The following is a 21498-nucleotide window of genomic DNA, read 5'->3' on the forward strand; positions in this document are numbered from 1 at the left end:
GAGGTGACTTTGAATATCGGTCACAGGATGTCTGACTCCTCTTGAAGTACTGCAACTTCAGGCTTTAGGACCTGATAGCGAGAGGACTTTTCTCCCCCTGTCCTTGGATACATGGGCGGGACATGCTGGTAATACGACTCCAGTGCAGAGATTTTTGTTCACTTGAAACTGAGCTGGAACCGGCAACTCTTTCACAAAACTCTGCCTGCAGGCACCAGAAAAGTATACACCGTTTAAAACAGTCCGAGCTGTATTTGGAAACCGATTTGGGACCAAGCGGTGGAATTACTGAAAGGACCTAATAAGGTAAGATAGAAGTATAAATAGAGGCTAGCATTGTAAGGAGTGTTCAACTCCTGATATGTGAAAAAAAGATCACAATTTTTTCACAGATTTAGGATATGCACTAGTGATGCCATTATAGATTTAGACTGCATTGGCAAAAAAAAAAAAAAAAAAAAAAAAGTTGTAGTAAATTATGCACAGCCACAACATAATCCTAACTTTTGAGATTTGAGTCTGTTTGACACAATTCCAAATATGTCACACATATATTTTCTTCATATTACTTTCTAAATGGTTTTCTAGAAATTTGATTAGCCGTTGTTGTAAGTCGAGAAGTATTGTGTTGTGGCAGCGATGTAGTTACCAGTCATTATACCACTGACTTGTAATGAAATAGAAAGTACATTTACAGAAATATGACTCATGTAGCTTCCATTTCAAACTGATTTCTTCCACGTCACAACTCCAACACTTGTAGAAATACTACTACTACTACTACTAATAATAATAATAATAATAATAATAATAATGCTCAGATTTATATAGGTTTTTTTTTGGACACCCAAAGATGCTTCACAATGGATACATTATTCACACACTGGCACAGCAAAATGCTGTAATCGTTAGCATTCACTGCCAATTATTATTATTATTATTTTTGAATCAGATAACGTTATGTTTTGGTTCTGTTTGGGGTGGCTTTTGCTTTGTTTTTGTTGGGGTTCTAGTTTTGAGTTTGTCATGTTTATGTTCTGCTTTCCTTGTCTTCCCTAGTCTTGTTAAGCCTGGTCATGTCCACCTGTGTTTGCCTGCCCTTCCTTATGTGTCAACCAATCAGCACCCTCTACCACTTGTGTCTTGCCCAGCTGTGTTTAATCATTCTCAATTAGTGTGTGTACTTAGTTATCGGTTTTCGCTTCAGTTCTTGTTGGTTCATTGTTCTTGCTTCCACACGTCCGTTGCTGCCATTGTTAAGTCTTGCCTTGTACCGGTTTCCCCTTCTGTATTTTGTTATTCTTAGTTACCAAACCCTGTTTGCCACTTTTGTTTTGTTTGATTTTTGAGCACCTCTGACTCCGCTCGTTCGCCTCCTGCACTTGGGTCCTCAACCACACTTCATAGCCGTGACAGATAAGTTGCAGACGTAAACATCTCAAATCTAATTTGGCCACGGTTTTAGCTAAGATATGCCCAGCTGCTGCCGACGTGGCTGTTATGGAATACTGTCTTGCCTTGAGAGATGTTTGAATTACATGCCTAACCCATATAGCAGATATTATGTTCGAAATATATCACAAAGAAAAGCTTACATTTGCAGGCCGAACAACCATAATTTAGAGCACCCCCAATTTATCCATATCCTGCATATTGCTTATCATGAACTCAATATAGTGCTCTCATTGAAAAATTATTTTTGTAATATTGTAAAATAGGTGGTCTTCTCCAGGTACGACGATCTCCTCCCACATTCCAAAGACGTGCATGGCAGGTTGATTGGGCGCTCCGAATTCTCCCTAGGTGTGCTTGTGAGTGTGGATGGTTGTTCGTCTCTGTGTGCCCTGTGATTGGCTGGCAACCAGTCCAGGGTGTCCCCCGCCTGCTGCCCAGAGCCAGCTGAGATAGGCGCCAGCCATACCGCCCCCCGCGACCCTTGTGAGGAATAAGCGGTCAAGAAAATGGATGGATGGATGGATGGATGTAAAATAGGTATGTAGGTTTGTTATTGTGTGAAGGCTGGTGACCTTCACACATGTTATTCATTCTTTCTTCTTCTTCTTCTTCTTCTTCTTCTTCTTCTTCCCACTTTTTTGACGTGTAACTACTTCCACATAATTCATCCGATTTTCGCCATTCCAATTTCAAACTATTCCTAAAATTCACGCGACGCGCGCTTGTATTTTTATTATTCCTACGATTCACGCCTTACCTACAATTCCCGATTTCGTACCCGATTTTTCCCCATTATTCTTAATGGGAGATTCTACATTTCACATTTACTTCCACATTATTCATTTCCGATTTCGTAGCCGATTATTCCCACATTATACATTTTCCATTTACTTCCGCATTATTCATTTGATTTACTTCATTCCAACTTCAGTACATTCCAGTATTTCATGCTCTGAGTGATTCCTGCTTTTCAGTTCCAAAATTTACAATTTTTGATTTCGTAGCCGATTATTCCCACAGTCTACATTTTGGAGATTCTACATTTCACATTTACTTCCACATTATTCATCAGATTCACTTCATTCCAACTTCAGTACATTCCAGTAATTCATGCGATGAGCGATTCCTGATTTTCAGTTCCAAAATTCACAATTTTCGATTTCGTAGCCGATTAGTCCCGCATTATACATTTTCCATTTACTTCCACATTATTCATCCGATTTACTTCATTCCAACTAAAATATATTCCAGTAATTCAAGCTGTGAGCTATTCCAGCTTTTCAGTTCCAAAATTCACAATTTCCGATTTCGTAGCCGATTATTCCCACATTCTTCACTTTCTATTTACTTCCACATTATTCACCCGATTTACTTCATTCCAACTTCAGTACATTCCAGTAATTCATGCAATGAGCTCTTCCAGCTTTTCAGTTCCAAAAATCACAATTTCCGATTTCGTAGCCGATTATTCCCACATTGTACATTTTCCATCATTCATCCGATTTACTTCATTCCAACTTCAATATCTATTCCAGTAATTCAGGCCATGAGCTCTTCCAGCTTTTCAGTCCAATGATCACAATTTCCGATTTCATTATTCTTAATGGGAGATTCTACATTTCACGTTTACTTCCAAGTTATTCATCCGATTGACTTCATTCCAACTTAAGTACATTCAAGTAATTCATGCTATGAGCTATTCCAGCTTTTCAGTTCCAAAATTCACAATTTCCAATTTCGTAGCCGATTATTCCCACATTCTACACTTTCTATTTACTTCCACATTATTCATCCGATTTACTTCATTCCAACTTCAGTACATTCCAGTAATTCATGCTATGAGCTATTCCAGCTTTTCAGTTCCAAAATTCACAATTTCCGATTTCGTAGCCGATTATTCCCACATTCTACACTTTCTATTTACTTCTACATTATTCATCCGATTTTCTTCATTCCAACTTCCGTACATTCCAGTATTTCATGTATTTCATGCTATGAGCTAATCCAGCTTTTCAGTTCCAAAATTCACAATTTCCGATTTCGAAGCCGATTATTCCCACATTCTACACTTTCTATTTAATTCCACATTATTCATCCGATTTACTTCATTCCAACTTCAGTACATTCCAGTTATTAATGCTATGAGCTATTCCAGCTTTTCAGTTCCAAAATTCACAATTTCCAATTCCATAGCCACATTCTACACTTTCTATTTAATTCCACATTCATACGATTTACTTCATTCCAACTTTAGTACATTCCAGTAATTCATGCTATGAGCTATTCCAGCTTTTCAGTTCCAAAATTCACAATTTCCGATTTCGTAGCCGATTAATTCCACATTCTACACTTTCTATTTAATTCCACATTCATCCTATTTACTTCATTCCAACTTCAGTACATTCCAGTATTTCATGCTATGAGCTATTCCAGCTTTTCAGTTCCAAAATTCACAATTTCCAATTTCACAGCAGATTATTCCCACATTCTACACTTTCCATTTACTTCCACATTATTCATCCTATTTACTTCATTCCAACTTCAGTACATTCCAGTTATTAATGCTATGAGCTATTCCAGCTTTTCAGTTCCAAAATTCACAATTTCCAATTCCATAGCCACATTCTACACTTTCTATTTAATTCCACATTCATACGATTTACTTCATTCCAACTTTAGTACATTCCAGTAATTCATGCTATGAGCTATTCCAGCTTTTCAGTTCCAAAATTCACAATTTCCGATTTCGTAGCCGATTAATTCCACATTCTACACTTTCTATTTAATTCCACATTCATCCTATTTACTTCATTCCAACTTCAGTACATTCCAGTATTTTATGCTATGAGCTATTCCAGCTTTTCAGTTCCAAAATTCACAATTTCCAATTTCACAGCAGATTATTCCCACATTCTACACTTTCCATTTACTTCCACATTATTCATCCTATTTACTTCATTCCAACTTCAGTACATTCCAGTAATTCATGCTATGAGCCATTCCAGCTTTTCAGTTCCAAAATTCACAATTTCCCCTTTCGTAGCCGATTATTCCCACATTCTACACTTTCCATTTACTTCCACATTTTTCATCCGATTTACTTCATTCCAACGTCAATCTGTTCCAGTAACTCACGACATGAGCTCTTACAGCTTTTTAGTTCCAAAATTCACAATTGCCGATTTCGTAGCCGATTATTCCCACATTCTACACTTTCCATTCAACACCATTCAATATCATTCAACATCATTCAACAATATTCCAAATCATTCCACAGGTATTCATTCAGCCCTCCAGCCTTCACACGCCATTTCTCCAGAAATGGCATTTTCTAGTTGTGTGAAGGCTGGTGGCCTTCACACATGTTATTTCTTCTTCTTCTTCTTCTTCTTCTTCTTCTTCTTCTTCTTCTTCTTCTTCTTGTTATTGTTGTTATTGTTATTGTTGTTATTATTATTATTTTTATTTTTATTGTTATTTTTATTCTTATTCTTATTATTCTTATTCTTATTATTCTTTTCTTATTCTTATTATTCTTTTCTTATTCTTATTATTCTTTTCTTATTCTTATTATTCTTATTCTTATTATTCTTATTCTTATTCCGCCCACTTTTTTGACGTGTAACTACTTCCACATAATTCATCCGATTTTCGCCATTCCAATTTCAAACTACAGTGACACCTCGGCTCACGAACTTAATTGGTTCCCAGAGAGTGTGTGTAAGCCGAAAAGTTCTTCTTCCGAACATTTATTTCCCATAAGAAACCATTAAAATGAGAATAATCCGTTCCCAGGTCCCTATAAAACATAATTTTCTACTAAATAAGCCTTAAAACTACACAAAAATATACCTTATTTTATGTATAATAAATGTGCTATTGTATTGTAATTAAAGAAATGAATTGTACTGTATAATAGTCGTTTTATTTTACTTTGTGATGGTAGTTCTTAAGGATAGTAGCAATGGTAGACTTACTTCATTCGCGAGCGTTTCACCGCGTAGAGTGTTTATGGAACGGTTGTCGCTCATTCGCACTTTCGTGCTCACCGGAGCGGAGGCGTGTCCCTTGGTGAACAAGGAAGTGGAGCACTTTAGCGAGTCAACAAAAAGTGAGCACCGCCAACTACTTTCACCTCTTTCCTGGGACTAAACAGCCGTGGCACGATTTTCTCCTTTTTTGAGGTACGTGATGGCACTTTCGCTTTTTTGAGTGGCGCGAACTCCATTGACTACAATGCAAACGCGCCGCCGAATCGCCGTCCCTCGCTGGTAAGCATTAGGCTTAACACTAGCCTGTAGTGGGGTCTTTTTCGGTCCCATAATAGCAAAAGTACACTCAAAATGTCTATCAAACACAAACCGCGTCCGCACTAAAAGAAAGGGGGTGACGAACTGGGACGCCGTGAGCGTGCGTCAGCTTCTCGTGGCCGCCACCGTGGTGCTGTTCGACCCCGTGGTTTGGTTCGTCCGCCGAAAAGTAGTTCGTCAGCAGAGACTAAATTCTCGCGAATTTAATGTTCGTGAGGCGAAAAGTTCGTGAGCTAAAGCGTTCGTCAGCCGAGGTATCACTGTATTCCTAAAATTCGACGCGCGCTTGTATTTTTATTATTCCTACAATTCACGCCTTACCCATAATTCCCGATTTCGTACCCGATTTTTCCCCATTATTCTTAATGGGAGATTCTACATTTCACATTTACTTCCACATTATTCATTCGATTCACATCATTCCAACGTCACTACATTCATTGTAGTCAATGGAGTTCGCGCCACTAAAAAAAGCGAAAGTGCTATCACGTACCTCAAAAAAGGAGAAAATAGTGCCACTGCAGTTTAGTCCCAGGAAAGAGGTGAAAGTAGTTGGCGGTGCTCACTTTTTGTTGACTCGCTAAAGTGCTCCACTTCCTTGTTCACCAAGGGACACGCCTCCTCCGCTCCGGTGAGCACGAAAGCGCGAATGAGCGGCAACCATTCCATAAACACTCTACGCGGTGAAACGCTCGCGAATGAAGTAAGTCTACCATTGCCACCATCCTTAAGAACTACCATCACAAAGGTAAATAAAACGACTTTATTATACAGTACAGTTTATTTCTTTAATTACAATACAATAGCACATTTATTATACATAAAATAAGGTATATTTTTGTGTAGTTTTAAGGCTTATTTAGTAGAAAATTATGTTTTATAGGGACCTGGGAACGGATTATTCTCATTTTAATGGTTTCTTATGGGAAATAAATGTTCGGAAGACAAACTTTTCGCCTTACAAACCCTTTCTGGGAACCAATTATGTTCGTGAGCTGAGGTATCACTGTATTCCAGTAATTCACGCCATGAGCTCTTCCAGATTTTCAGTTCCAAAATTCACAATTCCCGATTTCGTTGTCGATTATTCCCACATTCTACATTTTCCATTTACTTCCACATTATTCATCCAATTCACATCATTCCAGCTTCAATATATTCCAGCAATTCATGCCATGAGCTATTCCAGCTTTTCAGTTACAAAATTCACACCTTACCCACAATTCCCAATTTCGTACCCGAACATTTCCCACGTTCTACATTTTCCATTTACTTACACATTTTCATGCTATTCACATCATTCCAGCTTCAACATATTCCAGCAATTCAAGCCATGAGCTCTTCCAGATTTTCAGTTCCAAAATTCACGCCTTACACACAATTCCCGATTACATACCCGAATATATGCTTTTTATGCAATTATGTTACAGATAAGACATCGCAAGGCAAACACTACGTGGCCAGTTTTTATTTTCATTTCATTCCATTGCGATAGCGATATTTTGCACTTTGTTTACATTTCAGTTGTGTGAAAAAAAGGTGTCTCTTTGTGCTGCAATAAAAGTGCTGTTATTCCGAACTACTAATCACAAATATACTCAACAAAAATATAAACACTTGTGTTTTTGCTCCCATTTTTTTATGAGATGAACTCAAAGATCTAAAATTTCTTCCACATACACAATTTCACCATTTCTCTTAAATATTGTTCACAAACCAGTCTAGTCTGTGATAGTGAACATTTCTCCTTTGCTTAGATCATCCATCCCACCTCAAGTGTGCCATATCAAGATGCTAAGGAGACGCTATCGTTATGTACAGGTGAGCCTTAAGGCCTCAGTATGCTTCTGCGAGAGGCTCGCGTCGAGGCGTCACGTTGGAGCTCCGCTCGTGCGTTTGCCTTCCGACTTGTGCGCAATACACATCATAATACACATCGGTGTCTGCTGGAGTTTCACACCAAGTCCCGCTGTCGCTATGGCTGGGCCGCCACAGAGTGGCGATTCTTCTGCATTTTATGACTGATTCAGGAAGTTCAATTTAATTCAGAAACACGAAACAAAGCCGGGGGGAGAGTAAGTTCATCACCGTGGCAATTAATTATTGCCAATTTGCACCGGTGTCGGCCGTAAACTCGCCAAAACACAACAGCCGTGCGCTTAGCGAACACAGTTTTTTATTTTATTTTTTTATTTTATTTTTTTGTTATTGTTGTTTTCCGTCTCTCGTCCCAGGCACATATCCACATGCACAGCCGTCGTCTCCGAGCAGGAAGTCGATTTGCGCCGCCAGTTGCCTTCACGGAAACTATCTGGGCGGGGGGCGGGGAGAGAGAGGGAGAAAAAAAAGAAAAAACGCCATCGAACGGACCAATCAGAAGCGAGCGACGCCCCGCCATCGACGTGCGTCCAAGGATTGGCGACGTGTGCACGTCGGCCGGCCACGAGCGACGCAGCACTTAAAATTCATGGCTCGCGTCGATCATGTGATCGACGGCGCTCATCGACGCGAGAGCAAACGTGGAGGCATAAATTAGGCTTTAGACTGCCCACAATAAAAGCCCACTCTGAAAGGTGCAGTTTTGTTTTATTGCGTTGTTAATTATTGGGGAGAACATGTGTTGTAAAGAGACTCTATTCTGCCCTTGCTATGTCCCCTGCTATAGCTAGACAGATAGATAACTCCTTCACTTAAACATCGGTTGATGAATGTGGCAACTTTATTCATTGTGGGGATGTCTCAAGAAGGTGTAAAACTGTAAAACAAACATAAAAACACTTGCATACATGCTGTTGTAAAATAAAATACAGTGAAAAGTTGTGCCTCACTTGTTTGCTGTATGCCAAACAGACTAAGATAGCTTAGACGTTTCTAGCATCTGTTCAATTCAAACCTAATCCTTATAATGTAAAATGGTGCCACAATTCAGACAAACTTTTTATATTTACTTCACGTACAGGCTGTGCTTGTCTCGAGACTTGAGGACATGGGGCTGCAATCTGTTTGTGTAGCTCCTTGACACGACGCTAAACAGGAAGTCCTAAACCTAACAACATCCGGTTTTCCTTTCACAATAAACGAAACTTTACTTTGCAAAATAAAACAGCTCTGTAAAGATAGAAACAAAAATAAACAATACAAGGCTCTACAAGAGCCAGCACAGACTCTCATTTTGATCTGTTATTAGATTCACGTTGCTTCATGTCATGAGTCATTGCAATAGTATACACTTCTTAATTTTGATTCTAAAGAACAATCCTAAGTTGCAGAGGTATTTTATTTTTTATTTTTTTGGGGTATTAATGGGGACCTCCCGTCCCCAATGATAACAACACACACCCACAACCCCCAAAAAACCCTACCTACTGTACACCATTCGGAGTTGCCTTATATTGTGGGCAATCTACCTGTGCACTAATCATGGTGTCTAATCAGCATCTTGATATGGCACACCTGTGTGGTGGGATGGATTATCTCTGCAAATGAGAAGTGCTCACTATCACAGATTTAGACCGGTTTGTGAACAATATTTGAGAGAAATGGTGATATTGTGTATGTGGAATAAGTTTTAGATCTTGGAGTTCATCATAAAAAATGGGAGCAAAAACAAGCGTTGTTTGTTTTTGTTGAGTATATATTGTTGAGTATTGTTCAGTAATTACTACCCATATTTTCAAAAAATATTGCCAGCGCAAATTTCCTTGAAATATCATATAATTTTTAAGCTAAAGAAAACTAGCTCTTTCATAAGAAATAACATCTCTATGATGTAAAAAGATTTAATCATATATATATATATGCCTATCGTTAACGGTGGAAGGGCTTAAAATGACGTGATACTGATACAGACCCTTTGATAATATCCTGAAGGGGGGGCTGAGTAGACGATACTGCTCCCCAAACAATGTCACTAACTTGGCAGCAGTAACGTGGGGCCAAAGAACATTCCAAATAAAGACAGACAAAACATTCATGCAGACTATTTAGCCTTTTGTTAAACTGTAGCACTGTGACATCATTGTGTGACTTTGTCTTCACGTCTTCTCTCAGGTTTTCACTTATAGACTCTGCACCATGTGGCTAAATCTGGTACCTCTGGCCTTACTAGTTACTGCAGTATCGGCTACCACGGCTGCTTCTGCTGACAAAGTCCTTAGCAAACACGCCACCACGCTGGCTGACAGCAGCGCCAACTTGGCATTCAGTCTTTACCAAGACATGGCAAAGGAGAAGAACATAGAAAACATCCTCATTTCGCCTGTGGTGGTGGCTTCTTCACTGGGTCTAGTAGTTCTTGGGGGGAAAGCCTCGACTGCTTCTCAGGTCAAAGCCGTTCTGAATATAGCCAAGCTAACAGACGAGCAGCTGCATTCTGGCTTGGCCGAGCTCCTGACTGAGCTGAGCGACACCAAGACGCGTAATGTCACCTGGAAGATAAGCAACCGTCTGTATGGACCCAGTAAAGTCAACTTTGTGGATGCCTTTGTGAAGAGCAGTAAAAAACATTACAATTGTGACCAATCAAAAATTAACTTCAAAGATAAGAAAATTGCTCTTAATGCCATCAATGAATGGGCTGTTAAGTCTACTGATGGAAAAGTGCCCAAGGTCATGAAGGATGTGGAACAGACCGATGGTGCAATGATAATCAACGCTATGTTTTTCAAACGTAAGTATGAATATTACTGTAGTATCATCCGTCTGTCTTTCCATACAGTTTGTCACTTGGGTCGCAAGTCTCAGCTGACTTTGGGACTGTACAATCGCAATCATAGTATCCGCGACTCAAAATAAGTTTGCAAGTCAAAATTTGCACATTGTACTTCATCAAAACACATTGAATAGCAAAACTGAGAATCACAGTTTTTTTTCCCCCCATAACTAAACCACCAAAAAGATTTGCTCGGCAGGAAACGTGGCGGTGCGGGTAGTCGGTGGTCAAGGCAAGTTTTGATGAATTCCACTTAGGTTTCCGGCCTCATCACAGTACAGAAACAGCTCTGATTAAAGTACTAAATGATATAAGATTGAGCACTGATGCAGGGAAGGTATCGGTGCTTGTCTTATTGGACCACATATTTGACACGATTGATCACAATATACTGTTGAACAGGCTGGAAACTTAGGTGGGGTTAAATGGAACAGTCCTAAAATCGTTCAGGTCCTACTTGGAGGAGAGGAGTTACTTTTGAGACCATTGGAAATTTTGAATCTGATCGAATGGCCATGACATGTGGGATCCCTCAAGGGTCAATCCTTGGACCCCGGTTGTTCAGTCTGTATATGTTACCTTTGGGTCAAATGCTTCAGAGTGCCGATGTTGACTACCATAGTTATGCAGATGACACACAACTGTATTTATCAATGTCCCCAAATCACAGTAGTTCTATTAACGTATTGTGTTACAACTGGATGAAACAAAATTTCCTTCAGCTAAACGAAAACAAAACAGAGGTAATTGTTTTCAGCAATTAAGAGGATTGCTGTTAGAAAACACATTGAGTCACTGTCTTTAGAAACCAAAGACCAAGTTCAAATGTCGTGTTTTAAGACGTCTTTTAAAAGAGGATAACGAGGGGGACTGCCTAATATTTAGTGGTAGGTCGTTCCAAAGAGAGGGACCGGCAACAGCAAAGGCTCCATCTCCTCTAAGCCTCCGCTTAGCCCTTGGTACCTCCAATTGTGTCTGGTCTGCTGACCTGAGGCACCGGGCAGGTGTGGAGGGGTGCAAGAGCTCGGCGAGATAATGTGGGGCAAGACCATTGAGAGATTTGAAAACAAATAGAAGAATCTTAAAATGGATTCTAAATTTCATGGGCAGCCAGTGAAGAGAGGCCAGGATAGGGGATATGTGTTCCCTCTTACGGGCACCAGTAAGGAGACGAGCAGCAGCATTTTGGACAAGCTGGAGACGCTTCCCTGCAGTATTCTGGCTGATCCCAAAATAAAGTGCATTACAATAATCCAGCCGAGATGTAACAAAGGCATGGATTACCATTTCTAAGTCCTGCTGAGATAGGAGATTTTTTACCTTAGCCAGCTGTCTAAGATGAAAAAAGCTGGATTTGACAACAGCGGCAATTTGCCGGTTCAGTTTAAAGTCACTGTCCATCTTGACACCCAGGTTTGAGGCTGGTGGCTTCAGATATTGTGCCAGAGGACCCAAGTCGGCAGGATGAGAAGAGCCACTGGGACCAAAGAACATAACTTCTGTTTTCTTCTCATTGAAGTTCAAGAAATTTAAAGCCATCCAGGCTTTGATTTCTTCCAGACAGGACAAAAGAGGCCTCAATGAGAAAGCGTCCTTTTTACTAAGCAGGACATAGATCTGACTGTCATCCGCATAGCAATGAAAAGAAATTCCATGTTATCTAAGGATGGAGCCCAAGGGCAGTAGATACAATGAGAATAGAATGGGGCCTAATACAGATCCTTGCGGAACACCATATGACAGTGGGGCGGTGTGGGACTCGGAGCACCCAAGGCGAACACAGAATGTTCTGTCGGCCAAGTAGGATCGAAACCACTCAAGAGCACTGCCGCCAATGCCCACCAGGTGCTGTAAACGAGCCAACAGAATACTGTGGTCCACAGTATCAAACGCTGCAGTCAGGTCTAACAGTATGAGACATAAATAGTCTCCAGTGTCATTTGCCAGGAGTCATTAAAAACACCGTAACAGGGCTGACTCTGTGTTATGCATCCTCTTAAAGCCTGACTGGAAAACCTCCAAGATGTTATTTTCCTCCAAGAAGGTGCTTAGTTGCATGTGTACCACTTTCTCCAGAATTTTAGAGATAAAAGGCAGTTTGGAAATGGGCCTAAAATTTGACAGCACACATTGGTCTAGACCAGGTTTCTTCAGGAGAGGTTGCACCACAGCATGTTTAAATTGTTTGGGGACTACGCCAGAATACAGGCTGTTGATAATAGCCAGAACTGAATTGCCGATAGTCGGAAGAACCTCTTTAAAGAAATGTTATTTGTCTTTCTTTCGCAATAGATTCCTGAGTTTTGATTTTAAGATCTGTTCAACAAATGTTCTCAAAATTACATTACTGAACGGTGGTGCTTGTTTTTTTTCTTTCTCAATTTAGCTTAGCTAAACGACCATACAACCCATTCAGATGTTTAAAATGAAATTAACATTCCTCTTTGAAATTCGCCGGTGTTTCTAGGCAAGAAAATACAGTTTGCTACTCTGAACATGAGTGAATATAAGAAATATAAACCAAATAGATCAATTATTTATTTGTAGTATTGTCATATTTTTATTTTTTAATAAAGCCCTTGCTTCAGGTAATAATGCTCTTAAAAATTAGCAAGTTATTTCAAGCCTTAAGTGACTGTATAATGGACTGGGTGAAATTAGAACTTCCTTGAGCCGTTGTCGCCTTCTTGTAGTAGCAGGGTTGGGGTATGATCCTGGGAACAATGTAGTCAATGAGCTTTATGGTAGGGTCACCCAGGGCCAGGGCTAATTAGCTGAATGGTAAGTGACCAGAAAAAGCACAGCTGAGAATCCTTTTGATAAAAAATAGTCTTGGACCACATGTTTTTGTTCTTTTTTTTTTTTCCACAGCTCATTGGGATGAGCAATTCCACCACAAGATGGTTGACAACCGTGGATTCATGCTCCCACATAGCTACACTGTTTCGATAGAGATGATGCACCGCACAGGTAGGTTGCCTAGTGGTGTAGAATTACACTTCATTGTATGAACTTTCTGAAATCTTTGTAACATTATTTACAAGAGAAGGGCAAATACTCGGGTTGCAACCAGGGTGATTTGGTGCCCTAGGCGAAAGTCTAGATTGTCACCCCCAGCAGCTAAAAAATAAATAAATGAATATATATTAGGGGTGTCAAAATGATCATGTTAACTTAAAGGCCCAGTATGCCGGTTTCACTCAGGAAAATGCATCTTTTTAAATACAGGATGTACACATTTTAACATTCTCTCAGTCTACACATCTGGGTTTATGTTAATCTTTGGTGGTGATTCTGTCCTAAACCCCCACCCCCCTAGCCTATATTTTGTCATTTTGTGTTTGTTTTGTAAACAGCGGGACGTTTCTGTTGAAAGACAGTGTTTACACCCCTCCAGCCAATAGCAGAGCGGGGGTGGCGTGTCGCAAACGGGCCGGGCGAACTTGTTGGCTGCGTGACGTCACTCCCGCAGCAATTTGAAAGCACTCGCGGAATATTATTTTTTTCCTCACTCACTCACTCACTCACTCACAGAAGCTTACGTGTGTGAATGAGTGAGTGAGAAAAATGTGTAGAAGTTCACACGTTAATTCATGTTAAAAATTAAATAGCTCTTAATATGAAAAGAATACACCGATCTTGTCTGGTGCGTTTCCAGTAAAGTTGCGTCTTTTCCCAATGCGCATCCGTATTGAACTTAACAAAAACATTCAAGATTGTGCAAAGGAGTATTTGTAATGCAATTTAGCAGTAATAAATTAAATAATGCATATATTTGTAGTGACTGGGATCAAGCATAACGTTTTGTAGCATCCTCGTTTGAAATAAAGGTGGTCTCTCCAACTGATGGTTCACAACTTTTATTAAACCCTCCTTGATGTGAACACACCTTAAGAGCAATACAATACAAATTAACAAAAACAGCCATTAATAACTCAAACGCTATGTTTTGTGTATCCTTTTACCGTATTTAAGCCATATACTATAAATGAATTACCTTAAAGCTACTCTATGTAGGATTTCCCCAAAAAAAATCTTAACAGTAGCCTTTTTATTTGACCATTTATGACTGAAACGTATTCTAATTAGTAGATCAACATCTTCGCTGTTCACAATGGGTACTCCTACAAGCCTCTGGCCAATATTATTTAGGAAGCGTCCGGTCCGAATCCTTCGAATTTCCCGCCCTCTGTCTGCGGGATGTGACGTTATTCGCGTCATCGTCAGTTGTTTCCTGTCGTGCAAAGACGGAACTAGTACAGATTTTCGCTGCCCCAGACACCCGCTGTTACTCCGCGGAAGGCTCCTAAAAAAAAATAAAAAATGAAAACAATGTCAAGTGCCAAGAAAAAAAAAAAAATCTAAACTTGATAGTGACCGACGTCGGGCAAGACCGAGAGTGAACATTGGTTTGACATTTCAGCGGTGGAGAGAGTTGAGATCGGACTTGGATTAGAAAAGTGATTCACAGCGGGCTTTCTTACTACTTCAAGGTAAGAAGCGAGTTTCTTGACATTTAGAAGAAAATGTGTTGTTTTCAAATAGTAGTAACCTCAAGATCGATCACTTCTCGATCGTAACTATTGGGGTGAAAGTAAGGTGGACGGCAACATTTAGCGTGAAAGGGGCGGCAAAGTTGAATGTAGTAGAACAGAATGACTTTATGAAGAACAGACGTTCCATTCCGCGGCGTTTCAATCAGGCTAAATGTCGCCTTATTTTCCTCCGTGAAAACAGCCTATTGTAGCTACATTATGCTAACGGAATGTGAACGGTACTACTGAATGGCGATAACATTCACGGCCATATCACACTAAGTAGTGAATGGGTCTATGTTTTTCACAATCGTCAATTTCCATAAATGACAGCCCACCTTTCGGCTCATGCACAATGACGCTAGCCTGGGGGCGACATACACTAATAATGACTAGAATCAGGTTGACGCTCGTCGAGCGGGGTGACTACAATATGTAACTGCATATTAACATCGGAATGAGGTCCAATTAATTGACGTAATTTGCACATCGTTTTGGAGTACAGCACAGGACTGGACTTCGACCGACTAAAGCAATATGATCTGCACGTCCCGTGGACATCAATTGTTTAGTGGGGATCGAGAGTCTCATTCCGTGAAGTGGCCAGCTTTGTATAACATTATAAAACTTCTTACCTCTGAAAACATAGTTTAATTGGATATGAAGAGCCCAGTCTTCAGTATTGAGGTCGTGCACGTACGAGTGCGCGCAGCGTGTACGAGCGTGCAGTTTGTTTTCGGCCACAGGTGGCAGTAGAGATTTTAAATTTTAAATCTTACATAGAGCTGCTTTAAATTACTACGTTTTATAGCAATCTAGACAATTTAGAGTATAATTGACATTGTAAATTAACATTTTAACCTTGCCCTTTGCTTTTGTAAATACCTTAAAACAAAACTAAAACATACAGAAATACAAATTCCTAGAGAAAATAAAAAATAAAAATCTTTAGCAATAGCGTTGCTAAATATTTACCAAAGACCGTTAGCATACTCCAGTGGACAAAAACGATAACGTTTCACTCTGCCGTAAATTACACAGTGAACGTGAATTATAGCAACATTACAATGAACCATTACTCCATTACGAATCTCATTCCCTTCTCAGCCTGGTGCTAAAGAATCGTTCATTGAATTAGTTGTAAACTTCAGTTTTGTCTATTTTTCTGAAGCGCGCATAAGTCTTCTCTGCACTTTTTTATTGCAACACACAAAAAATTACAATAGCCACTCTTACAGCTTACATACCAAAAAAAAAGAAACAATATTGTCTATACAGAACAAAATTTAGAAATTACAAAGAAACAAACAGGAACAAAACATAACATGCCAGGGGGTGAACAACATTACAAGAAAACACCAAAATGTTTACACGACTAACACTGCAGTTACGCCGGTTACTTACGTCAGTTAAAAAAAATAAAAAATAAAAAATTACGTCAGTTCCTACTGGTTTAAGAGACCTTTTCCTGTATCCTTCAAAATAAAAGTATTAACTATATTATAATAGCACAATAAAACGCAAATTTAAATATATAAATGCAATAACAAGAATAATAGCAGAGCTATTTACATATTTTAGAAAACCTGAGGAGGAAAAATATGATTTTTTTCGCCCTGCAATTTGGTGCCCTCTCCACGAGATGGCGCCCTAGGCGACCGCCTAGTCGGCCTATGCCCTGGTTGCAACTAACCATTATTTTATTAAGTGATGAATCTGTTGATTATTTTGTGGATTTATTGATTAATCAGATTTTAAATAGCAGTTTTGCTTTCCGTTCCTTTATTAATAGAAATTCATAGTGCAGAAAATGCCAGAGGTGGGCACTTACGTCGGCCCGTCACTGACAGATGCCCACCTTTTGACGAGTTTTGTTTTCTCTCGTCTGTTATGTTACTATGTGCTGCTTGTCTTGGCCAGGGCTGCCTGTGAGAAGAGGTATTGTAACTCAATGGCACTATTCCTGGTTAAATAAAGGTTAAATGAAAAAGATAAAAGAAAATGAGTGCTTTCGAATTTTCAGTATTTGCTTTATAACGTGAAGCCTCAAATGAATTCATGGACTGTACACCATCGGAAGCTGTTATGATGGGGGTGTGATGGGTGGACCCAAAAGCGGAGAAACACGGCTGGGAGAAAGGCAGGAATGACAATAACTTTATTGGCTGGCTTGAAAGTGATAAGACTGGGCATGACGAGGACAGACCTGGACAGACTTGGCGTGGCGTGAAGACTTTGACAGATGTAGTGAACCTGACCAGACGTAGTGTAACTTGACCAGACATGGAATAAACTAGCAATTTAATTTTAGCCAGCGTTGCCAGGTTGGAAATACTTTATAGGATTATCGGACTATAGACTCAAAGTTATCAAATTTTCATGGAAATTATCGTACACCCGTCATAACCAAAATACACTGATTCGTTGAAAAGCGCTCACCGCTCACAGGCACTCAAGGCTTCGATGCGGGTTAACGTCACTGATTTGTATACATTACTGGATAGGTGATTTGAGTCTTGCCCGATTTCCTGTTTGGGAGCGTCTCCTGGGGGCGGGCACTTACCATTCAGCCAACCAATGCATGGACGTCTCTCATTTCTCATGCTCAGCAAAGCATGATTGGCTGGTATTATGTCACATGAGAACAGATACCTTCAGGGTTCGCAAAAAAAACTGTGGCAGTTTCAGTTTTACCGGCCATAATCCAAAATGGTCAAATTATACATTTGCCATTTTTTGGGATTATTGATCGTACATCGTACAGAGGGTCAAATTATCGTACAAATATGATAATTATCGTACTCCTGGCAACACTGAACTGAGCACACAAGACCAGAAAAGGTATATACTACACAACAGATACAATGCTCCCACACCCACGTGAAAGAAACACCACTCCCTTATACCAACACTAATGAGACACTAACAGGAAACATAGCAGGCCGGGGGAACCAATCAGCAACACACACCCGGAAGGGAAGACACACACAGGTGGACAAGGTTAACAATAACGAGACTGGGGAAAAACACAAGAACACCAGACAACCAACACACTCATCAAAATAAAACAAAATCCAACCCAAACAAAACTGAAACATGACAGAAGCAGGTTTATGTCCATCGATCCTGGTCAAGTACAGGCGATCGTTATCAGTCTATGCATTTTTTCAAGGCTTCGCATCATAATTTACTCACCGAAAATATGGGCACTCGTCAAAAATATGGCCATCCGTCAATGATGGGGCCAACGGAGAGACCGACGTGCCCACCTCGGTTAGCTACATACAATACAAAATACCATTGGTGATATACAATGAGTGGTAAACCTTGTGATTGAAGTATATGTTATCCAATAAGAGGCAAAAACTAGGAGTGTAATGGTACATAAAATCACATTTCGGTTCGGGTTTTTGGAGTCTTCGGTTCGGTATATTTTGGGTATAAAAAAAAACACTGAATTATTTTTTTTTAAATTTGTTTACAAGTAAACGGTGCATTTTTAGAAACAATTAAATAAAAGTGACCCATTTGGGTGATATTCAAATAAATTATACAAAAATAAATAAAAGCGACCCAGTTGGGTGATATACAAATAAATTGTACAAAAATAAATAAAGGCAACCCATTTGGGTGTTATTCAAATAAATTACACTAATAGTTCTTCTAATGAATAAACTAAAAATAATTAAAAAATAATAATAATAATCCCGTGTAAACTATTAAGGCACTGAAATCTTGGAACACTTTGCAGCAACTGCCATATACCACACTCGTCTTTATTATGAGAGTTATATAGCTCTCAGTCGCGCGCCATGTCCATCCATCTGCGGTGAGTGACACAGCGGACACATTCGACAGCTCGTTGGCAACATTTGCTTTAGTTTTGTCATAAAGTGCGGGTATAACTTTTTGACTAAAGTGTGGACGTGAAGGGATGTTGTAACGGGGCTCCAGAACTTTGAGCAAATATTTAAAGCCTGCGCATTCAACAACTGAGTATGGCCGTAATCCCGTTGCTATAAAAGCACCAATTCTGTGTTATTGCTTTAGCACGATCTGAATTCTTAGCAAAAGGCTGTTGAAATGCCGTAGCTATCTTCGGTTGTACTAAGCTACTTTTCTCTCTTGTCAATAAGACATTCACAGTCGGGTGATGTTGTTTTAAATGTGTTAGCATGTTTGACGTGCTGCCTGCAACATAGCCGCCGATCTCCGTGTAGCAATATCGGCAAACAAGTTTGGATTTATCCATGCATCTTTGACCATCGGCAGTTTTAACTGGAAAGCCAAAATGTTCCCACAGAGGAGACTGCAGTAAATGGAAGGGGCCTTCGAGCTCCGGCTTATATGCTTTTGCCATGCGGATACTATTTGTGTGCTGCGATGTTCTGTCTCCTCGTCTGTGCCTATCTGCTAACAGCTGGCAAGTGGCGGCGACACTCAATAACATCATCTTCTTCGTCTTTTTCTTCTTCTTCTACTTTCATTTTCGGCAGACAATGCATTGCTGCCCCCACCAGTCAAAAACATCCGTGTGAATCCTTGCTTACTAGCTTTAGCTCCCTGGCGCATAAACTTAATGAGGGAAAAATACACGAGGAACAAGTGGGCCGAACCGAACACGCCGTACCGAAACGTATTAATACACCCACGTATACCATTACACTCTTAGCAAAAACCATGTGCCGTATGGAGGATATTTATAGCCTACTGTACTGATTTGCTTTATTAGGTTTATATGACTTCTATGATGACACAACCAACAAGTTGTCCATTCTGAGCATGGCACTGGCTCATAAGAAGTCTAGCCTGGTGCTCATCATGCCGCATCAAGTGGAAAGTCTGGACAGAGTGGAGAAGATTTTGAACAAGAAGCAACTGGAGACTTGGCTGAGTAAGGTCCAGCAAACAGCAGTTGCTTTGTCTATGCCCAAAGTCAGCATGGATGTCAGCCACGGATTGCAGGTAATTGTCAACCAAAAAACTTCCATTGAAATATTTCACAGTTATCCTGCATGATCAATCCATTCATCCTTAGAAACATCTTGAAAAGTTGGGCCTGACAGACGCAGTGAACAAATCCAAAGCGGACCTGTCCAACATCTCTGGGAAAAAGGACCTCTACCTGTCTACTGTCTACCATGCAGCGACCATTGAGTTGTCCACGGAAGGAAATGAGATGGACACTACCATCTATAGCTCTGACAAGCTGAAGTCCCCCAAACTGTTCTATGTAGACCATCCTTTCATCTTCTTGGTGAAGGACCAGAAGACGGACTCCATCCTGTTTATTGGCAGGATGGTCAGGCCAAAGGGTGAAAAGATGAGAGATGAATTATAACTACAAATTGACTTGTCTTTATTTGTGTGCGTGTGCGAGAGAGAGAGAGAATTTTAGTTTAAAAGGGATACTTTACTCATTGAGCCATTTTTTAACAGTAGGAAGATATTTTGTCTATGACTACATTGATAACTTCATTATGTTTCATGAACAATTAATACCATCCATCCATTTTCTTGACCGCTTATTCCTCACAAGGGTCGCTGGCGCCTATCTCAGCTGGCTCTGTGCAGTAGGCGGGGACACCCCTGGACTGGTTGCCAGCCAATCACAGACAATTAATACCTTTCAAACAAAATTTTCTGGAAAACAAACAATCAAGGTTAAGTTTGCTGACCAAACCCAGAAAACAGGTGAGCCCTGATTGGTCGGTACCGATTTCTCAGCACAGGTGATGTCATCAACATCATCAGTCAACGGCAAGTGGAAAATGTTTTTTTTTTTTTTTTTTTTTTTTTTTTTTAAGATATTAATTGTACATGAAGAATAATGAAGTTATCGAATTCATTCTGGACAAAATGTTAACGTTTTACTGCTGAAAATGACTCAATGAGTCAAATATCGCATTTAAAGCAAGCTCATTCCTATCTCACACAGATACCATTCCTCAAGCATCTGAATAGGAATATGTCTTTATTCAGAGCATCTATGGAGACTATTTGGTGTAATATTGTAAAATGACAAATTCGATGAATAGAATGAATCTGGGTCAGCGTGCCAGCCTAATTTGGTTTCTGATGTGGTCATAAATAATATTGTCAGTTTTATCCAACTATGAACCGTGTCCAGGATGACTGCCTTTCCTTTTACCACTCGTAGGGATGTAACGATAGCCAAACATCATGATACGATATTATCACGATATGAAGGTGACGATACGATAATTATCACGATATTGTGGGGGCGGTTGGAGATATTTAAAAAAGATCACAATATTAAAAAAATAAATTAAAAAAATCATACTAAAAAAAAGCACAATATTGTGCTTTTGTATATAACAGCAATGCATATAAACGACCTACAATCTCTGATAATATTGAGGCACTTACTTGCTTCACAAGCAAATTAGGTTCCCCTTCATCTGACAATAAGCATAGATTTTAAACATAGAAGGCCAAAATATCCCTAATGAAAATTAAATTGCAC

The 21498-nt window shown here is 39.7% G+C and overlaps 1 protein-coding gene across 3 annotated transcripts; it reads left to right on the forward strand.

Moving 5' to 3' along the window:
* The first annotated feature begins 162 nt into the window (after nucleotides 1-162).
* serpinh1a (serpin peptidase inhibitor, clade H (heat shock protein 47), member 1a) lies at nucleotides 163-20811 on the forward strand. Of its 3 annotated transcripts, XM_077505639.1 has the most exons (6): nucleotides 163-306; nucleotides 6376-6513; nucleotides 9816-10434; nucleotides 13348-13446; nucleotides 19744-19976; nucleotides 20050-20811. In XM_077505639.1, the coding sequence occupies exons 2-6, from the start codon at nucleotides 6415-6417 to the stop codon at nucleotides 20350-20352; spliced, it is 1353 nt and encodes a 450-aa protein (XP_077361765.1). In that variant the 5' UTR covers nucleotides 163-306; nucleotides 6376-6414; the 3' UTR covers nucleotides 20353-20811. The 3 variants fall into 3 exon arrangements, with proteins under 3 accessions (XP_077361765.1, XP_077361766.1, XP_077361767.1); XM_077505640.1 differs by lacking the exon at nucleotides 6376-6513; XM_077505641.1 differs by lacking the exons at nucleotides 163-306; nucleotides 6376-6513 and adding an exon at nucleotides 1421-1429.
* Nucleotides 20812-21498: the final 687 nt, after the last annotated feature.

This window comes from Festucalex cinctus, chromosome 18 (assembly GCF_051991245.1).
Source record: "Festucalex cinctus isolate MCC-2025b chromosome 18, RoL_Fcin_1.0, whole genome shotgun sequence".
Taxonomy (NCBI): Eukaryota; Metazoa; Chordata; class Actinopteri; order Syngnathiformes; family Syngnathidae; genus Festucalex; species Festucalex cinctus.

Coding starts and splice junctions, on each gene's coding strand:
- serpinh1a (XM_077505639.1), top strand. CDS start 6,415: ATGAGCGGCAACCATTCCATAAACACTCTACGCGGTGAAACGCTCGCG. Junction 6,514..9,815: donor TAAGAACTACCATCACAAAG/GTAAATAAAACG, acceptor GTCTTCTCTCAG/GTTTTCACTTATAGACTCTG. Junction 10,435..13,347: donor CAACGCTATGTTTTTCAAAC/GTAAGTATGAAT, acceptor TTTTTTCCACAG/CTCATTGGGATGAGCAATTC.